Source organism: Excalfactoria chinensis, chromosome 2 (genome assembly GCF_039878825.1).
Source record: "Excalfactoria chinensis isolate bCotChi1 chromosome 2, bCotChi1.hap2, whole genome shotgun sequence".
Classification (NCBI taxonomy): domain Eukaryota; kingdom Metazoa; phylum Chordata; class Aves; order Galliformes; family Phasianidae; genus Excalfactoria; species Excalfactoria chinensis.
The window spans coordinates 139,973,915-139,993,849 of record NC_092826.1 but is presented as its reverse complement, the minus strand read 5'-3'; the positions used below and the strand labels follow the sequence as shown (position 1 = coordinate 139,993,849).

Sequence of the window (19,935 nt, the reverse complement as noted above, 5' to 3'; positions counted from 1 at the left end):
CAGCTGTCCCCCAGTCAATTGCTAGCATCTTAGAGCAATGCAGTATTGCCAATAAGGGTTTTATTAAAACTCTGATTACCTTCTCCCTTTAGCTGCTAACTTGTGCTCGACTTTCCTTATCACTGAAGACATGTTCAGAAGTGCTGTTATCATTCTGAAGTTGATGAGCATGAAATAGGGACAGTTACCCCATTTACCAAGATAATGCTATTTTTACATCTGAACTCAACTGTGAGTCATCTGACGCAGAGGCTAGACCAGCTAGAGCTAATCACCATCTTACAAGTAAGCACAAGATCCCCCCCACACACACACCAAAAAATCAAACTAATATTTCTAAGAGACAAAATAGAAACGTCCAGGCCCTCAAAGCTGTTAGTTACATAACCCCTGTTAAAGTCAGCAGAAGAAAAATGCTTAAATAGCCTTGAGGATCACAGTCACAGGGCTTAAACTTGCTTCTTGTGTGAGCTAAAGCAGACATAAGAGCTTCCTGCAGATTTCAACCACGTTGTATTTTGGGAGGCCTGCGTGGGCTAGGCATAAAGTGCAGTCATGTGGACCACATTTCTGTTGGAGTAATCTGGTATGGTTCCATTTATTTTAGTAAAGTCCACAAGGTTTCTGCTAGCTGAGGATCTGACCCTGCCATGCTTTGCTGGGTTGGAAGCACAGAAATTAGAGTTTGCATTATGTAACTTCCGTATTAGCAGAGATGAACTTTTAAATGTCTTGCTGTTTTCCGCTGGCTTTCAGCTGGCATTAAGGATGTGAAAGCACAAAGGGAAACCATGGTTACTTTGTGAGACTTTGGGGACCATACTGGTTTGGCTACTGCTAGACCAATGATACTCTATCCAGAGAAATGATACAGGGTCAACAGTGGCCTCCCCTCAGTGAAAGAGGATATGGTAGCAGAGGAAGGAGAGGCAGAGATTGAGCTAAAAGTGGCACCTTTCTGATGCATCCATCTTTTCATAGTCACACTGGAAGCAGGCAAAACATAGCTTGATGAAATAGCATGCATGTGCATGCATACAGTTGTGCAGCTCAGCTCATCAGTCTAGAAATAGCATTTCTACTGTATGAAAGTGGTGACAAAGCAACAAGCTTAGACACAAATCCAGGTTATAATGGCTTAATAAATTGACTTCTGACAGATGGCATGGGGTAAGTAGTCCAGTGTGTGCTATTAGGCAGTGATGGGCATATGAAAATGTAATACATTGTGACCTAGAGGAAAGAAGGTTAAGATAAATTGAATTAATTTGCTTTTGCTACAGCTTGAAAGCACTCTCACATGTTTCTTGGGCATCATTGATGCAAAGCAGCATGTTAACAGGGAGAATCTGTGTTTGAGGCATCTTATTCCTTGAGGTATCTTATTCCTGTGCCAGAGATAGATGGTGACCATGAGCCCTCTCTGAATTCAGTCATGTCCATCCATCTGCCGTGTATTTTATAGAGTTAATATAGTATTGAAGCCACTGGGCAGCAGGAGCTGAAGAGTCCATCATCAAGATCTGAAATTATTATTCCTCTGAAGGTCATGAAAGGCATTTTTTTTTCTTTGTTTTAATTCCCGATAGATGAGAAATTGCTCTGAACTTGATGATTTAGGCCCTCACAAACTGAAGATTGTGTGTTCCAATCAGGAGCCACATTGTTTCTATCAAGATGCCTTCTTAAGGATTTCTCTGGTCAAATTTCTTTAGGTAAACATAGTGCCAGGTAGGACACAGCACACAAAATGTCCATGCATCTCCCAAGAAAGCAGGCAGGCCCAACCATTAGTGTAGCAATAGAGTATTTAAAATGACTTGCTTTTCAGACTCCCTGATAGTGAAGGAGGAATGGAATCCAAGTTACCCAAGCAGCCTCTTTGAATCTAGGCCACAAGCGCAATTAAAGAGAAGGGAGAGATAAAGGAATGGTTTTCACCAGCCTGTCTTGTTTGGTTTTGTTTCCAATTTGTTTTGTTTTTCTCTTGTTACACAAAATGCTGAGTATGCCCAGAGTAAGTTCATGCTTTGTCTTTCCCTTTATTGCTCAGCGAATTGGCTTGACCTAAGGACTCACTTTCAGAGAAACAGAACCACCAAATAAGAAGCTGTTTTATTTCTTTCAAAGATCCCTACTGATGTCATGCAGATTTTTTGCAAATTAGGTCTCCAGCCTGGAGCCCTGAAATAAGCAGGGGTTTTGCCATTGACATCTGTAGGGTCAGACCATCACTCTAATTGTCTCTGTGGAAGTCCAGACACAGTAGCAAAAGGCTGAGATAACAGATAGATATTTGCATTTCCAGATTGCCAAGTTGATGTCTGGAAATGACTTCTCTATTAAAAGAATGGCTTGGGTTGAAAGGGACCCCAAAGACTGTCTAGTTTTCCATTCTTCTGTCAAAGCCAACTAAGTAGTGAAAAAATAATATATAAGAGCACTAAGCATGAGAAGTAGACTGGGGTCATTAACATCATGTCTTTGCCACCTCCTCATGTGACATCTAAGCCAGGATCAGCAGGCACTACTGAACAACCAGCTGTGCGCTCTTTATGAGGTTGAATTCTAAAGGAAGGTTGCTCTAGCCTCTGGTTGGAACAAAAAGACCCATTTGGATGGGAAAAAGAGTTTTTGTTTCCTGTAAACAATGCCATCATTAGCAACGTCTTCCTAGAGAAAAGCTCATACTACCTTCGTCCTTCCTTTTTTAACAGAGTTAGTACCTAGGCCTGTATGGTATATCTGTTCTTTCTATCAGGTAATTTTTGTCTCAGAAAGCAAAAGAACTTTACATGTTAAAAGTAAAATTAAAAGGAAAAAGAAATGCCTCATGAAAAATGAAAACGTGTTTGAAAACTAAGTCTGTCCTCACATCTCCATGCAGCACGCACATAAACCAGTGGACCATGCAGAGCTGTGGATAATGGCATGTAATATTTAGGTTATAGAATGGTAATTGATTAGCTGTATGAATTCTGGTGTCCAGATAACAGTGAGATGAGGGATTAGTCATATAATATAATCACACAAGCAGAATAATTGTCTGGTTATTACCTTCTCATCGCAGATGACATTGTGCCTTGGCTGAGGTGGACATCTCAACACAAAAAGAGCTGGAATGGGATTCAGCCTGATTTAGGCATGTGGGGTGGGAATCAGCTCAAGACTCCCGGATTTAGTTATAATTAAAAGGCATGAGCATCTAAAATGGCATTGTAGACGTGGAGATTTAGGGCAAGGCTGATCCCTGTGGCTGGGGATCCTAATTTCACCATCAACACAGCAGGAGGTGTTGTTCTGGGCATCTCTGGGCAGCCTGGTCTGATGGCTGGCAACCCTGCACACAGCAGGGGGTTTGAAACTAGATGATCATTGTGGCCCTTTTCAACCCAGGCCTATGAGTTTCTATGAGAGAAGTTTCTATGACTCTGTGATTCTGATTCTTTGCTACTCTGTCTTCCAACCAGGTCTTGGAAACAGGATCCAAAAAAAAAAAAAGCTTTTAAATAAGATCAGGGAAGCCTCCTTGACCAGGCTGGGGAGGACAGCTTTTGCTATGGGCAAATTCCACACGAGGCACACAACACCCAGCCTTTTGGATAGGTCATGTCCTCTGGGCAACATAAAAGAAAAGTGCTGGATAAATCTATCACTGAGAAAATGAGTTTTCATCAGTCTCCTGTCAAAGAGAATCACAGAACTGTCTGCGTAAATCTGCTCCTTGTTCTTCAGCGATGGTAGCCCAGGTGAATAGACCCAAGCACTTGAAAGGAGATTCAGAGGCCTCCACATTTCATGATGGATTGAGGTGAATCTGAGCCCATGCTTTTGCTAGAGGCAGTAGGGTCTGGGCTGAGGGCAGCGTTCCACCTTCACAAACCATCTGAGGAACTTCATTGCTATCCAGGATTGCATGTGACAACATGAATCTATCTTTAAGCTGACTGTATGTCTTGATGTCCTGTCACAGATATCTCAAGTTCTGTTCCATGCTGTAGGTGGATGCAGCAGTTGAGGGTGGAAGGGGTGAATTACAGGGACTGCAAAGGGGGTAACATCCCTGCACAAGAGTAGTCATACATGGTGAGGGACAGGTCAGGTCACCTGATGGAGAGACCCATGCTTGGGGCAATGGGAGTCAGGCAGAATTTTTACATCAGGTCATGTCCCCAATGCCAGCTACGTAGTGTGTGAAGTGAGAGAATGCCCCTTTGTACTTCTTTGTCCAAATTTAGATACTTCTTTAACCCAAATACTAAACCATAGCACACCATATCCTCAGTAAAGAAGGAGAGGGAGACGTGCTAGAGCAGTGGTTATCTCTGGTGCACAGCAGTGTTTGTTAACTGACCTCTCGATGCTGGGTTTTGTTGCATTCTCTATAGACTGGTGCATGTACATGTGCACTGTGTGTGTAGTTCCATCAAAACCTCCTTAGACCAACTCCTTTCCAACTGAGCTGCTTATAATGAGCTGGAGAAATTCAGGAGCTGGTTGAGACTTCTATTCCTTAGCAATTATTAATGAACAGAGATATCTGGCACATACTTAATACCACTGACAGGTAGGATATATGTGTATTTAATGCAACATTTTCAACTCTGTATTAATCACTGCCTCCAGCATCTGGACTACATTACTCCAGGTGACTCAGCTAGTTGCTACATCAGTTTTATGAGAAAGATGTAAGAAGTGCAGAGCCTGGTAGCCTGTAGTCATTGTTCAGTCTTGTTTTTTCCACCCTTATGCTCCTCTGCATCTGTCTCAGAAAGCCTGCTTGTGTCTTGAGTGCATTTTTCCTACCAGTTGACAAAATGGGTTGTGTTTTTTTGCAACTACTGTAGGACATGAGCTCTGTGCTGGCTTTGAGTAGCCCTGCTGTTTTTCCCATCATCACAGTAAACTTTGAATTTGACCCTCTGCTGACATATAAAATCTCTGACCATCTTCTCAGCTAAGCATATTTCTTTGCATCATACCAGCAGTCCAACCACCCTCTCCTTTTTGGAAGGACTGACTGCATTCCTAAGTATCAAGGGCTTATTAAATATTTGCCCTAACATGACTGCAAGGTGTTCTCTTACAAAGCAAATCTCTTCTGCCTTCTCTATTTCTTTGTTAGCTTTCAGATTATGCTTCTCAGCATCTAAATCAATGTGATCTCAAAGCAGATTTGTCTCGCAGGGCAATGTATGCCCCACATGACATGAATCCTTGCTTTGAAAGTCATAGGCCTGGTTCCTATCCAGTAGGCAGACCCTTTTGTACATGCTAAATGGGAATGCTAAGTACTCTGTGACCAGAGAGCAGCCTGATACATGTGTTTTGCATATCCACAATGAAAAGTAATAGAAACTGCTTTCAAAGATGTGTCTGCACTTGAAAATATTTCCTTCCTTGAGTCCTTCAGGACTCAGGTCATGCAGAACAACAAGTAAGATACGTCCATCCAGGCTGGATGTGGCTCTGGGCAGCCTGGCTGGGTGGTTGGTGACCCTGCACATAGCAGGGGGGTTGAAATTGGATGATCATTGTGGTCCTTTTCAATCCAGGCCATTCTATGATTCAATGATTCTATCATATTTCAATTGCTTGCTAGCTCAGCACCTCTAAAGATTCTTTGTGGTGGGCAGACTTAGAATCCTTTGAGCTGGGAGGGACTCTTAAAGGTCATCTGAGTCCAACTTCCCTGCACTGAACGTGGAAATGCCTGTGAATATCCCCATCACACATCATCACTTAGGAAAATGATAGAGCCTGTAAAAGATCTCAGTCCTTGTGGAGCAGTAACTGGAGGCCCAACACAATACCTGACAGTGCCCACAAGATCATAATCAGTCTCCTTTTAAGCAGATGAATTTTGCACTGTCTTCTTTTCACATAGCCCTCAGAGCCTTGCAACACTGATGGTTGGCCACAGTAAGGCAAGGGAGGGTTGTCCCACACAGCAGCCATAAGGTATGCCTTATCTCACCCTAACATAAACTTCTGAAATAATTTAGATGAAATTATATTACTGATATTGCTTATCAGTAATTATATATATTATTATATATTACTGATTATGATGGGCTTAATGAGAAGCACAGAAGTGTTTGTTTGGGTCAAAATGGTTTCTGTCCCTCCTTAGCTGGAGGAGAAATTGGTTTCTGTAGTTGGTGGCTAGCAGCATATGAGGAAATGGAGGAGACCTTCATGGAAAAAGCAAATAGCTTGTGGCTAATGTAGTCCTGAAGATGGGAAGTGAACAGGAACCAATTGAGTCAATAAGACATCAATGAAGGCTGGGTAGACCATCTCACTGCAACATCTCATGCGGACACAAGCAGTGCAAGTCACCTAGAGGAAGATGGGGTTGCAGATGAGGTAGAGGATGGGAGAAAATCGAGCAAGCAGTGTTGTAATGCTGCTTTTCCTGCTGAAAATGTCTTTTCTAAACATCATTCCTACTGGTCTTTTCACACCAGTGTGTCATTGGGTCTGATCTTCGTGAAAGAATTCTTCTGTGAGGTGGTATAGCTCATCTCTGCCTAGTGCCTGTCACCTAAAGGGTAAAGCAGCTTGGATAAACATGGATTTTGCTTCCCAGCAACATAACAGCCATTCTGAGTCTGAACACGACTGATCAGAAGGGAAGAGACCCGTTACGAAGTGCCGCATGTAATAAGGATGAGATGTCTCAAAAGCCAGGAAGGGGTGATTTCTGAATGTGCCACTGAGCTGGCTGGCTGAGAGGGTTCAAGCACAGCAGTCAGCAGTAGAAGTGCATCTCTCTTAGGGATATTTGCTCTGGTACAAACCTACCCAGCGTAAGTAAAGACAGCAAGAATCCCAGGCACTTAATTTGCAAGACAAATCAATCTCTCCACATTAACTCTGTGGTTGGTGGGGAAAGAGGTATTTTTACAATACATCAGCCTTGCTTTATCTGTGGATGAGGCAGATCATACCTTCAATGTTCTTGACAGTGTTGTCTGGATCTCCGATGGTCTAAACACCGCTGAATGCACTCCCACCAGCAAATCCCCACTGTCTGCAGATGGCCCAGGCTTTGGATGAAAGGAATGAGCGTCACTCGTATGCACACATAGGCAGGAAAGAAACAGAGCAGAGGGATGACCTAGGGAGGAGGATGACACATCCCAAGCCCTTGTCAGCTCAGCTCAGTATTACCTTCTCTGCCTAGGAGTGAATTGACTGCTCTGCCTCCACTTTCCCCCATCACCACCCCGCAGCAAGTCTTTGCTTGTGCCATCTGCCTTGCAGCAGGCAGCTGATGTGCATATAAATTGATAAGCAGGAGGCCAAAAGGACCCCAGTGTGACATACCAATGGGTGATAGGGGAGGGGTGAGTTAATTCTGAGCAATCAGTGGGGACAAGTCTCTCTCCAAACATATGGCATCGAGAAAACACTTTTTATGTCTTTTTTTCCTTTTTTATTTTTTTTTTAACTATCATGTTTCATAGCAACTGTTTTCAGCAGGAGAGAGGAGCGGGGGGATGTGTGAACTTGTCAATTGTGTAAATAAATTACTGCTCTAAATTCACTATGGTGCAAATGCAGAGCACTGAGGAAATGCTGCTAAATGGATCTTCATGCTCTGGCCCAGAAAGAGCACAAGTAGCATAAAAATTGATCACCTCTTCTTGTTTCCTCTCCATTGCAGATCACCTCCATCATGCTGAATCAGGGGTGGGTGGGTTGTGCCATAAATGAGCCACTGGGTTGATCTCAGTTCAGAATCTCACTCTCGTGTGTTGGTTAATGCCTGCCAAACAGCCAGAGCCTGTCCCCAGGCAGGCTTTGCAGGCCTTTTGGCTCTTCCCATGGAGCTTATCCCATAAAGCCTTCAAAGGCTGCAGAAAAGGAATCTCAAAGTTACACACAGGGCAAGGTTTGCTGGGAATTTGGGGTGTTCACAATGGAAACGCATTACAGATCACCACTGTTTCTTCCTTTCTTCTCTTCCAGGTAGGCTGCAAAGCCATGATGGTTTTCTTCCAGTACTGTGTCATGGCCAACTTCTTCTGGCTGCTGGTGGAAGGGTTGTATCTTCACACCCTGTTGGTCATCTCATTCTTTTCAGAGAGGAAGTACTTCTGGTGGTACATCTTAATTGGCTGGGGTATGCATCTTCTCAGGCCTGAATACCAGGAGGTGACCCTGGCAGACATTTTTAACAGCAATTTAATCCCCAGTGGTCAGAGGAGCTTAACAGCATCAACCTTCAAAAGTATTTAAGAGCTCTGTTTGTGCTTGATTCATAGATAGTTGAGCACCTCAGTGTCTCAAAGGACTTTTGGACTGAAACCCCTATTTGATTTGTATGTATAAGCAAGCTAAAAAGGCTTTCTGTTCTGTGCTCTCGGTAGCTGAAACTGGGAAATAATTAGAGAAGGGAATAGTCTCGAAAAGGAAGAGAAAAAAGCATTTGTGTCATTTGCAAGGGTATGCCTGGACTCAGGGTTTGGTCAGTTAGCTGTACAGTAACTTCCATTCAAAGTGACAGGAGTTACGCTCGGGTTCACACTGCAGAAGAGAGGCAGTTCTCTGTGCTATAAGTGTAGGAGGAGGTGATGTTAGCAGGCCTGGTTTCAGCTGCATCAGGTCAGACTTTCTTCAAACCTGCCTTGTGCAGAGATCCTGTCAGCACAGTGCATCTGAAAGGTCTTAAAGAGAAATGCATGATTTAAAATCAAAGGAAATACTTTGCATTGGTAATGTGTTCTGAGGTTCTTTGGGTGAAGAAGAGCAATGATGGATACTGGAAGGATTTTTGGCCTTTCAAACATCCGTCATTTGCAAGAGCATCAGTAGTGGATCTGAAATGGATTATGCAAGAATTAATAGCTTGGACATGTTTGCACTACCATTGCACTTGGAAATCTGTTAATAAGGAATACTGTGATTAACACAGAACAAACAGACCTTTCCTTCCTGGGATGTTTCCAATCTAAATCTAATCAAAGACATCAAACAGAGAAAGAGGAAAAAGGGATCACACAGATGGAACAGGACTGCTCTCCTCAGGCAGACCATCATGGAGTGAGGAGCAGTGATGAAAACATGCATCATGATTTGTGACACTAACACCATCTCTCCTGTCACCAGGTGCCCCCTCTGTGTTCATCACTGCTTGGACGGTCGTCAGGATTTACTTTTTCAATGTTGGGTAAGCCTGTGGACTCACTTTTCTTTCCTGCTGTGAACATATATGCAGGTTTGTGAGCAGACCCCCCCACTGTCCCCTTTTCTTCCCTTGAGATCCGTGCTCCAAGCAGAGCTTGGCCTCCTACAGAACTGACCCTACATACTCAAGCACAACAGAAACCTTGTAAACACATCCATTAACTCCCATAGAAAAGCTCTGAAAACTCTTGATCTTTTTTTTTCAGGCAGATCTTTGGATCTGTTCTCTATCCTCTTTAACCTAATAGTTGCCTTTTACACTTTATGTAAGAAGCAGATAGAGTATACGTAAGCAAATGAGGCACATGTTTGAGCTAGGCAAGGATATATGCAAGTAAACAGGATCTGATCCGTCATGCTTTGACTCAAGTAGTCAAACTGGAGTAGTTTGAAATGCTTTTATGATAAAACACTGCAGAGAATCACAGATTCAGATGCTCATTATGCACTCGCTGTGCATGCCCTTGCATCATGCATTTACAGCACATGGTTAATTCCATTTTCTCCCTTGCAGACTCTCTCCAAACGTGCCCTGATTTGTCCTTATTTCAGTAAGGGAAGCAGCTCAGATTTTTTCCTTGTGTTTTTGATGTATAGTCATGCTAACACATTTCCTTAGGACTGCTGACTTCTTCTATGGTCTCACTCTATCTGCATAAAAACTGACCTTATTTACTGTGTTAATAAATGAGTCTGTGCTATAAAATGAGATTGATAGCCCTGTGATATAAAAGGAGATAGAGACCAAAGGATTTAACCATTCTGACTACTGATTCTTCTTACTACATATTCCCACTCTGCTCCAGTAATTCTTAATAAAAATGCAGACTGCTTTGCAGTGGAGACTTTAAAGCTCTCCATTTTTGTGCCAAGTAAAACAGTGTGAATTTACAGGATATGTTAATACCTAACGTAGATCCCAATCCCGTAGCATTGCCTGAGATTGTTGTGGCCAAAGTGCAGGACCCGGCCTTTGGTCTTGTTGAAACTCATCCCATTGGCCTCAGCCTGTCCGGATCCCTCTGTAGTGTCTTCCTGACTTCTGGCAGATTGAAATTTCCTTCCAATTTGATGTCATCTGCAAACTTAATAAGGATACTGTCAGTCCCCTTGTCAAACTCACCAATAATGGTACTGAACAGGTCAGTACCAACCCCTGCAGAACACTACTCAAGACCAGTTGCCAGCTGGATGGAACTCCACCATCAAACTCTGGGCCCAGCCCTCCAGCCAGTTCTTTAACCAGCAGAAGGTCTCAGGAACTGCAGTCTAGAGGTGCCTCTCCCTCTCAGCTACCTTTATTTGTGCTGTCATCACTTCTAGTTAGATGGGCTGAAGGCAGCCAAACCAGTGAGGGGCTCAAATAACCTGTTTCAAACATGAATGCCAACCATTTGTCATGAATGCACTCTTGAAAATGTGCTCTTCATCACCTGACTGTTCTGAGGGCTTCATAGAAGTGTGTTCCTAGCAGTATCAATTTTCAGCAGTATTGTTTCCAGTTTATTTCTATTCTGTCATTTCCTTGTTGGCTTTATAATGCACTTCTGGATTAAGTAGATGAGTGGTGTGGTTTGCTGACCATTCTGACTTCAGGATGAAGCCAGTCACAGCCTGGGTATAGCTTGGATGCATCTAGATGGATTTACTGGGGCTAATCCCACCACACCTTCTGTCATCTCTTTCAGAAGGGGATGTTTGTTTTTCCAGCAGGGCCAATTACTTTGTGCTCAGAGAAATCCCTATCTGTGATGATGGACAGCATTACAGACCTCTCTAATCTGTGATTCTGATAACACTTCTTTGGAAGAGACCTCACTGTAGGGAAAATTAAGCATATCTCCATCCTTGCCCACATTCACCCTGACACAACATAGATTCATAGATCCATTTGAGTTGGAAAAGACCTTTAAAGGTTGTTTGTTCCAGCTCCCCTGCAGCGAACAGGGACATTCTCCAGCCCATTCCATTACCAAGGAGAAAAACATCCACAGCCTTGTATCTGGGGCAAATGTTACCTACCAGTGCTAAAAACCACTGCAGCAAAAGTCATCAGCTCTTCCCAATTCATGCACACCAGTTTTAGTCCTTTTCACATAATTGCATGTGCACAGTTTCATCATTTTAACACAGACTAATAGGGATAGGACACTGAGTCATGGCTTTAAACTGAAAGGGAAGAGCTGAGATGTTAGGGAGAAATTCTTTACTCAGAGGGTGGTGAGGCCCTGGCACTGCTGTCCAAAGGGAATGTGGGTGCCCCGTCCTTGGGGAAGTTCAAAGCCAGGTTGGATGGGGCCCTGAGCAGCCTGCTCTGGTGGGGGGGAACCCTGCTTATGGCAGAGGATTGGAACTAGATTATCTGTAAGGTGTCTTCCAACCTAAGCAATTATATGATTCTATGATTTAGGCAAAGTACCTGAAAGGTAACAGATCTGCTTTTTTTTTTTTTATTGATGTTTTAAGACTGATTTATTTATTTATTTGTTTGTTTGTTTGCTTTTTAGGTGCTGGGAGGAAATAATAGAATCCCCAATCTGGTGGATCATTAAAACTCCTATTTTGGTCTCCATTTTGGTAAAGTATCAAGATATTCTTCAAAGCCATCTTTAATACAAAACTGGGGGGAAGGGGTAGAGGTGCCTTGATCCATGTAAAATGCACTGACAGATAACATTGCATTGTGTACTGAACGTCTGTCTTGGGATAAGAAGCTCAGCCTCTGGATAAGCATCTTTATCTTTAAACACTGACTTAAACGTTGTGGGAAGAGCTTGAGTGATGGGGCGCCCAAGATGGAGCCCGTGTAAGCCAGACCAGCTCCATCTCATCCATTTGCTCTGGTAGCCATGGGAGCACATAGCCAGAGGAGATCAAGGAACATGCTTGGATAGCCAGGAAAAAGCCATTTTGTCTAATGAATTGATGTATGTCTAAATTAGAACTGCTGAATTTTGCCATGAGTTTTTCTGTCACTGAGGTTACAGCCCAGGGTGACTTGTTCCATTGCAGATGTAGACAGTGTGAAGTAATATGGGATAAGTCTTATCATAAACGTCTAGCTAGCTAGATGAATCCCCACAAGCATTAGCCTCTAGTTGTAGCATCCAGCACAAAGCTGGATCCCACCTATGTGTTTTTGCAGTAGGTTCTTAGGAAGCTTGGCTAATTTCCATGTAAATCAGCAAAGGTGCTTAACTTATTACTTATCCAGATCAGATCAGTTCTGAATGCAGGAATCATGACTCCTCTGAGGAACTGAGTACTTCCATCCTTGGTGAATATTATGTTTCCTTTGCCAAATGTAGAGCCAAAACTTGAAAAATGAACTTCAGATAAACTTAGCTTTGAGTTTTCTCAAATCAAGAAACACACGTTGGAAGGGAAGGAAAAGAATGCAGCAGAAATCAAAGCAAATGTGATTCTTTTAAAGTGAAGTCTTTTCTTAGACATACATTCTTCTTATTCCACATACATTATGCCTTTTGCAAGGAGGCCTTTTCTGTAGCATACAGGAATTCCCAACTAAAGCAGTTTGAATAATTACTTATTATTCAAGGAATGTGAGGAAATAAAATACTTAGATGACACAGCTCAAAATATTTATGGCATCATCAAAAGACATAAATTGTATTTTCCTGTCCTGAAATCACCTTTTGGTGCAGAAATACACCATACTCTCCCAGGATCATTGATGCCATGTTTTCTTTTGGTCAGTAAATCATTTCCTCATTACCGAACAAAATCTACCTGGCAATTATCTGATTTTGCTTTAGCAGGTATCATATAAATCTGTCATGAAGGAAGGCCATGATAACAACTATATGATGAATAGCAGATTTCTGCAGGGAGGAATCATTCAATTTCCACATGTACACTGGAATAAAGCATAAGCATCAGCTGAAGGAAGAAATATATATATATATATTGTTAAATGTTAGAAAAATCTTTCCAACCTGAAGAGTTAAACACTGAGAATAGATCGAGTGCCTTTACTTCTATTCTAGGTTGAAAAATAATCTGAACTTTTTTAGTTGTTTGATAGCCGTATCTTCTACCATGCAATGCTAAGGCCGTACTAAGCCTTTAAGTCACACTCCACCTGTTTTTGTGCCCATATTTGCTCTTAACCATGATGAGCCAACACAGTATTTAATTTATGGCAGGAGACTGGGAAGCAGCTCTGATCCTACCTGCAGTGGTGCAGATTGTGTGCTATCAATGCTCATTAGAGTAATAGATCTAGCTAATTCTATTTTGGACTGATAAATTGTACTTGCCATCAAGTCAGATGCTAAACATTTTGTAAGCAAATAAATATGAACAGAAGCTATGATAAATGTCATGGGGCAGATAAAGAATGATTAGGCAATGCATCATAACCAAGAAATATAATTAATTTCCAGTCATTCTTAGCCTTGGAAAAAGAGCTGTTGTCTAAATGAGAAATGGGCTTTAGTCTGCTGCATTCACCTGTTGTTGATATAAACCTGAGAACCGCTGGAGGAAATGTTATAATTTGTTTTGGCAGGAAATCAGATTGGCTGCTGTGACACAATTCCTTCCAGCCTGTACATATCTTAAAAATCAGAATCCTTTGTGCATTCACTAAACATGAAAGGATGAAGAAACTGAACTAGACTATAAGGAAACTAAACTAGACTAAGGCCACAAGGATCCATCTTCACTTTTCTGTTGGATGAGTTGCATGAATAACAGCATGGTTCAGTGAGTAGGATTTTAGAAGCCAGTAAGTTTTTGTTCAACTCATCCCATGTACTTTGTAGGAATTGCCATTCATAGCTCTACACCTCTGATAGAAAACAAGGCTAGCTTTGCTTGAGTATTTTACTGAAGCAGTTCTTGTTTAGTAGGTAGATCCTTCTGGTCTAACCTAATAGGAGAAGGAACGTTCCACTGTGCTGGTGAGGTGTAACACTTGTTATCCGTTGTCTCCAACTTCTCTCCAGAGAAGAATGCCCATCAGCATTGAGCAGAGACCTGCCTAAGTGGATACAGCTTTATGTTTTGTTTTGATTTCTTTGGCTCACTGCCTTAGTCTTTGACACGCTCAGCAGCCGGTCCCATGTCACCGTCTCCCAAGGGCTTTGATGTCCGTCGCTCCACTAACTCCCAAGGCTCTTTTTCCCACCCTGTCGTCGGCGCTCCCCCGCGCAGCAGGACGTCGTGCATAGCTGTGCTCTATGGGTTTGACATCATCATACTTGGGATGTATGACACAAAGTCCCAAGCAGGCTGATGTCAGGCCCAAGATGGCTGCCATCCTGTGTCGGTTTACTGTGTGCTCCTAGAGTGGGGTTCTCTGCTCTTGGCTTTTTAACAACAGCTTGCTCCGTGGCAAAAATATTTCAGTGAAAGGCACCCCCCCCTCCCTTTAACAATTTCTTCTTTTCACTGCAGAACAGAGCTGCGGGAGAGTGACTTATATCTTTCTTTTTCCTGTTTCTCTCCATCCCAACAGGTGAACTTCATTCTCTTCATTTGTATCATCCGTATCTTAGTCCAGAAGTTGCATTCCCCAGATGTCGGACACAATGAAACCAGCCAGTATTCGTAAGTCCTGGGCTTTTTTTTTTTTTTTTTTCCAGTATTATATGGTTTTGCAAAACCTGTTTGGCACTTAGTCGAAGTACTGCATCTGTCTGCGTTTTTCCTCATCAGAATTGTGTATTTGTTAACTTGCTAAAGATGATCAGAAGTCAGGAAATGGGCTTTTTTGCTGATGGGCATGAGGGAAAGAGTAGGGATTGTGAAACAGAAAGAGCTTTTCTGTTGTATATTCAATATTTAATCAGTATTTTTTGGATCCTGAAGGCCAGGGGACCCTGATGAAGAACGAAGAGTCTCCATCTACAGTATAGGGGCATTTTTATCTGAAGCAGTTGCCCTCAACTCACTTTTTCAAAGTATAAATTGAGAAAATCCATGCATTCAGTAGAATCTATGGCCATTTTTTCCCATGCCCTAAAGAAGTCTCCTGAACAAGACTGCATTAATCCATCCCTAATGTACTCATTTCTCTTTGCTCTTGAGAAATAAATTTGTCTGAGAAGTTTTGCTTATCATCTAGCTTTTGTCCTGGGGCTCTTTGTAATGAACAACATGCAAGTGAAGTCAGAATTTGTCTGTGTTAGGCTGGTCCTTGATGCAGCATTTTAAAACTACAAGAAATCCATTTCTCCATATGGATTTCTTACATCTTCAATGCAAATAAAATCAAAGTTCAGACAACATCATCTCATTTTTACCTCCTGTGGCTGTCCTGGCTTAGCCTTTCAAATAACCTGGATATTTATCGAAGTATTTCTAAATAACTAAAAAGGAAAAGGAGCAGTGTCTACCTGCTCACTGTTCATAAAATATTCTCTACTTTTTGAGGGAGATGTTTACTTCGAAGAATGTGGACTCAGTTCATCCTTCAGCAAGCTGGAAGGCTTATAACCAATATAGCCCTGAAATACAGACCAACCACGTCTCTGTGTCTTTTTCTCTAGTGATGGTAAATTATGTATTTCATCTCCTAGAGATTGTCAAATTTATATAGGAAAATTTCAGTATTTCACCTTAATTTCTCCCTGCAGCATACAAAGCTGATGATTTCTTTTTCCATCATCATAATACACCAACATTACCAGACCCGTGTTTTATATCGCATCTCTATGTATTTCAAGTTGGGCAATGTATCTTCCCAAAACCAGGACTGCAGCAGCTTTAGCCAGGTGGATAGATTAAATCATCATATTGAAATATGTTCTAGTACTTACTATGCAGCAGCCTGGGGCAGTTGGCTCCTGTTCATCTCTCTAGAAGTACTGCCAACCACTCATCAGAAGGGTTATGCCCAGATTACCTAGCAGGTCATGCTGAGCTTTGAGCTCACAGCTTTTTTTCTACTTATTTTCCAGTGAAGTGCGAATTACCAGTAAATCTTCTTTGCCTGGTAAACAAGCCTTGCATGACAGGGCAGTAAGTAACAAAGGCTTCCCCATGTTAACCTGCCAAATAGGAACCAATTGCAGAAGGATGAATGATCTTCACATCTTCAGTTCTTCACCTTCCTCGTCCATCTGGAAAAAAATCTCAGCTCCATTCAGGCATGAATAAGTCACATATAGGTGTCCAAGCCATACCAGATGCCTTAGCATGTTTGATTTGCTTGTCTGGATCTGGCATATAGGACATTGCACCTGTGGGAGACTTGTGTATAACTTGTGTACATACACAACCAGACTCCACTGATATGTCTGAAAGTCTCTACTGACAATTGACTGCAATGAGACATGAGGCACCGTAGTCTCCTGTAGAAATTAATATTAAGAGTCTCAACTTGAAGTTTGGATCCCACCAAGGGTCCTTAACATTTAGTGTTTAGACAGCTAGCTGTAGAGACACCTGGCATCATCCAGATCCTTTTATAAATGACATTAATTGGTAGGTGGATGGATGGACTAGATGATCTTTGAGGTCTTTTCCAACCTTGGTGATTCTGTGATTCTATGATTAGGCATGTAATCTGCAGTCTGGATCCTTTTATAAGTCATACCCCTGTTAAACTGAAATGCTGCATCAGGGCTTTGGCCTGAAGGACCCAAGAGAGCTTACCAAAACCTGTTGGTAATGATACATTCTGGTTCCTCCTGACACATCTGGGATAAATAGGCTTTAAAGTGACAACACCGGGAATCCCTCATTTCCATTTCTTCCTCCTCCTCTTGTTTACTTTATATTGTTTATGTTTTAGAAATAATGTGTTGATACGTCGATAGTATTGGTCAGCTCCAAATAGTTTCAGTTTAGCTGCAGGGTGGGAATTCAGGTACACTGCTGATTCACTCACTCATTAATGCTACAGATAGTGAGCTGGGCTTTAATATGTCACAAATTGTGAAAACGAGTCTCCCAAAACTGTTTTCTGCAAATGACAGAGATTTGTGCAAGAGCAGGACAGCAACATTTGGGGCAAATAGAAGAAAACATCTTATTTTCTGCAGAAGAAACGTTGAGCAAAATTCATCTCATCCCATTCTGTGCATGTTCGTAGTTCAATATTATCATCCATGTTTTCTGGGCAACTTTCTATTATGTGTTCAGGAGCAAAATGTTGTTTAACTCTTAGCATTCCTAAGGAGAGGAATGGGTGCAGCACTGAATAGTGGAGAAGTGTTTTTCCTAAATCATCTGTCACTGTGTCAGAGAGGATAGGTATTAGAAGTGCACTCTGTGACAGGAGAAGGTAATTAATTTTTTTGAGAAGCATAGCTTCCTTCAGGTAATATTAACCAGCCTTAGACAGCCTCCCATGCATTTGTGTCTACTGCACCTGGGAGAAACCCGTCATGACATACGGAAGACAATTTTCGTTTCCTTGTTGCAATTTGTAGGGGGATTTTTCCAATATTATGGAGCCAGACCTTGCCTTAAAGATGACATAAAATGCAAAACATCACTCAGTCTTCTGGGAAGCTTATTGCTGGAAGAAAGAGACTGGTTTGAGGTGTTGTGCAAACTGGAGGATGAAGCTCTTAAGGGTTAGTCTATGGGCCCTGCTCATAGGCTAGTTCATGACAGTGACAGCCCTTGCTTCCTACAGGCATTCCATTTGCCTGGAATGAGTTGCAGCCAGTAGGTATTCCATGGGAAGCCACAGCCTCCAAGCAGAGTTTTAACATCAAACTGTCTTTGGGCATGGCCCAAGGAAAGCTGGAAAGGTCTGCTGGGAGATGCAATGATGAGCTGATGAGCATCGTCTGCATAATGCTGGCACATCAGCCTTCACTGTGGGTCTATACAGATGGCAAATAAATGAAGATAGTCTGGGGAGACTGAGCCAGATGGGACCTGAAGGGTTTGTAGATGGAAGAACAAGTGTTTCCAACACCTTTGCCGAAGCTTCGGTTTCTCCAGAAGCCTTTGGGAGAGGGGGATGCAGAAGGATATGGGTGACCGAGAGAACCCTTAAGCATCCTGAAGTTCTTTATTTCCTTTTTATTTTATTTTATTATTATTATTATTATTTGTCAGCTAGATTCTAATAATGATTAGATTTAATAAGTTATCATCTCTTCCTAATTAGACCACTCATTACCCAGCCTGATGCCATTAAGCACTAAGCCTGTTCATCCCCCTCCTTTGGAGACATTCATTGTGCAATAGCCTATCATTATTCTGAGCTAAACATACCATTTCTCTCCCAGAAGCTGTAATTTTCAGAAATCCTAAGCAAACAAAGAAGACACTAGATAATGGTTTAGCTTGTAGAAATGAAAAAAGATCTCCAGCAGGAGGGAAGAAAGAAATACCTCCATTGAAGTTACGGGGAACAAAGACAGCACATTTTACATTGTCACCACATCTGAATTCACCAGCCATCTGCAGTATGCAGGGGAAACAAACTAGGGCTGATTGCTCTCCCTCAGCTGAAGATGTGTATTTCTTTGAGAGCTGATCATGAGGAGGAAAGTGAACACATGGAAGTGCTCCCAGCACAGTCCTTTGTTCTGTGAACTGCTGTATCTAGTAACTGACCATGCCCAGCAGAAGGTCTGCCTCTGTGTTTCATCATATCCCAGCCCAGGTTGTTAGAAAAATCTTGGGGAGAGTACACAATGGGGAACAGCTCCCCTTTTCAGTATAGCCCACCCACTTCTGCTTAGTGGGTAAGGGCAGCCTGCTGACATTGCCTCGCTTGAGGCTGCTACTGAAAGCTTGGACCTCAGGATAGGTGGCTCACATCTCATATCCTAACAAAAGAAGCATTTACTGTCCATGGCCACCCCATCATGGTCCTAGTAATCAGCAAAAAGGTACTGCATGCAGCAGTTTAAAGTTTCAGGGTTGCATAAGGTTCAGCTGCAGGATTTCTTATAAGTTTATCCTTTAGCTCTTATTTCCTCTCCCCTTATGACTCATGTTTGTCTTTCCAACAGGAGACTGGCCAAGTCCACCTTGCTGCTGATCCCTCTCTTTGGCATTCACTACATCATGTTTGCTTTCTTCCCTGACAATTTCAAAGCAGAAGTTAAGCTGGTCTTTGAGCTCGTGGTTGGATCATTCCAGGTAAGTCACCGTGTAGACCAACACTTAGTCCAAGGAATAACCAAACCTGTGACCTGGGCTTTCCCAGACATGCCCAGTGTTGGTCCTGTGCCTTTGAAGAAGCTACTCACTCCACCTTGGTAAGAGTGGAAGATAATTTTATATTTTACCTATATATTTATATATACTTTACTAGGAGTTTGTCTCTCCTTGTTTTAGGCACCTGGAAAGGAAACACACCTCTATATGCTAGTCCCCCCCAGGGCTTTTTGGACTTAGGAGATAAAATCAAACACATTCATCCAGTTTAGATATCATTAACACAGTAAGACGTGATGAATAGCCTTCAGGAAGAGTCTTTGTGGCCTTTAATGGCATCCTAGTCTATGATCAGTTGGCTTTCATGAACTATCTCTTCTGCCAACAAAGTTCTGCCTCCAAAGCCTGCCCAAGTAGGATTGCAGTTTATTGGAGTAGGAGGCAGGTTTCCCATGAGGATGCATTAATTCAGAGGAAACTCTTGATGGAGTTTGTTTTGTGCACCTTCCCACAAGCCTCACCTCATTCACACCCAGCACTGGGCTGTTTACCTTGGCCTTGCTGCTGCATGAACAGAAAGCACTTGTTTGTGCAATTGCATCCATCCATCAAGCAGCTGTAGCCACTCTGTGTTCTCACAGTCTC

The 19,935-nt window shown here is 42.3% G+C and overlaps 1 protein-coding gene across 1 annotated transcript in view; it reads left to right on the top strand.

Moving 5' to 3' along the window:
- Positions 1 to 19,935, top strand: part of VIPR1 (vasoactive intestinal peptide receptor 1) — a 102,673-nt gene that overhangs the window by 74,674 nt on the left and 8,064 nt on the right. The window contains exons 7-11 of the mRNA XM_072329814.1: positions 7,978 to 8,131; positions 9,118 to 9,178; positions 11,703 to 11,772; positions 14,678 to 14,769; positions 19,143 to 19,272. Of these exons, the coding sequence (XP_072185915.1) occupies positions 7,978 to 8,131; positions 9,118 to 9,178; positions 11,703 to 11,772; positions 14,678 to 14,769; positions 19,143 to 19,272 (507 nt within the window). The remainder of the gene's footprint in view (positions 1 to 7,977; positions 8,132 to 9,117; positions 9,179 to 11,702; positions 11,773 to 14,677; positions 14,770 to 19,142; positions 19,273 to 19,935) is intronic.